Source organism: Tetrahymena thermophila, assembly GCF_000189635.1.
Source record: "Tetrahymena thermophila SB210 genomic scaffold scf_8255387, whole genome shotgun sequence".
Lineage (NCBI taxonomy): Eukaryota > Ciliophora > Oligohymenophorea > Hymenostomatida > Tetrahymenidae > Tetrahymena > Tetrahymena thermophila.
This window is the reverse complement of record NW_002476876.1, coordinates 1-1,376: the sequence shown is the minus strand read 5'-3', so window position 1 is coordinate 1,376 and position 1,376 is coordinate 1. Positions and strand designations below refer to the sequence as shown.

The window sequence follows — 1,376 nt, the reverse complement described above, 5'->3', positions numbered from 1 at the left end:
AAATTTTTATGCTATAAACAAAAGACTTAACTTCAAGCTAATTATGTTATGAATGTTAGTTTAAATTCTATTAATTTTATTTTTTGTTCAATAGCTTTATTATTCAATTTAAAAACGGGATTTTAGTTAAAACTTTAAATTAGTAAAATTAATTACATCAAAATGATTACTAAATTTAAAAATTAATAAAAAAGATATTCTTTTGCATTATTAAGAAATATTTAATATTTTAACAACATAAAATTAAGTTTATTTATTTATTTAATGATATTTTAATTGTAATAAATTAACATAAATATATAAATTAGAAAATCAAAATTGATAATGATTTTTATATAAAAACTTTACTAATTTTTCTCTTTTGATCTGAATTAAAAATTCAGATATGAATAGTACTAGGATACTGAAATTATGACAAAAATAGCTGATCTTATGAGTCTTCTAATGAGAGAATCATTAGAGTTAAATGCCTTTTTTATTTTAAATAGTCTATACTAATGAATATTTAATTTAAATATTTGTAGATAGATAAATTGCTTAAAAAATAAAATTAGATAAAATTTTGAAAATAATTTCAAAAATATTTTACCGAATACCGAATATAATTTTTTTTCAGTTTATCCCTATTAAAAATGCTTAAGTACAAGATAAATTTCATTTATTTCAAACAATAAAACTATTTAGTATTTCTTATTAGCTATAAGTACCTGATTGTTAAACTGATAATAAAAATCCATTCTGCACCTAATTATCATCCTTTTAAAAGAAACATTAATAAATTGATGTAAAATAAGTATAGGATTAACAATAAGATGAATTCACCATTTCAAATTTAAAAGAAATAAAACAGTATTTTAATGAAGATAATATTGAATTTTGTATAAATTCAGAAATATTTCTTTTATGGTAACAAAATTCATTTATACTTCCAATTTTATCAGCACTTTCTAAACTCTACTTATCTATTCTCTCTTCAAATGCAGATTCAGAAAGGGTCTGTTCTGATGGTAGTCTTGTAGTTTCTGAAAAAAAATAAAGGTTAAGCCAAAAGAAAGCTAAAATGCTTGTTACTTTAAAAGGCAATCAAAAATATTTAGAAAATATATAAATAAACATAATTTATTTGAATAATACTAAATTTTATACTGAAAATAGAAAAAATATTAATATATAATATTATAATTGATTTTAATTTAAAAACTAAATATTTTATCTTCCATATTTTCATTTGGTACTTTTAATATATATTTAGAAAATTTCTGAATTATTATCGTATTGAAGAATCTCTACCTAATCCATCTCTAATTATCATATTGTTATATTTTTGTTAATAATTTTACTTAAATTTAAAAAAATAAAGTATTCTAAATTTTACT

General features: G+C 18.2%; 1 protein-coding gene across 1 annotated transcript; it reads left to right on the top strand. All coding sequences in view use genetic code 6, as the record gives it.

Annotated features, from left to right (window-relative positions):
- Nucleotides 1-697: 697 nt before the first annotated feature.
- TTHERM_002653445 (hAT family dimerization protein) lies at nucleotides 698-1,186 on the top strand (the record flags this gene model as incomplete). The annotated part of the gene is made up of 1 exon (XM_012795165.1): nucleotides 698-1,186. A coding segment is annotated over one exon (489 nt), but the record flags the coding sequence as incomplete, so codon positions are not given.
- Nucleotides 1,187-1,376: the final 190 nt, after the last annotated feature.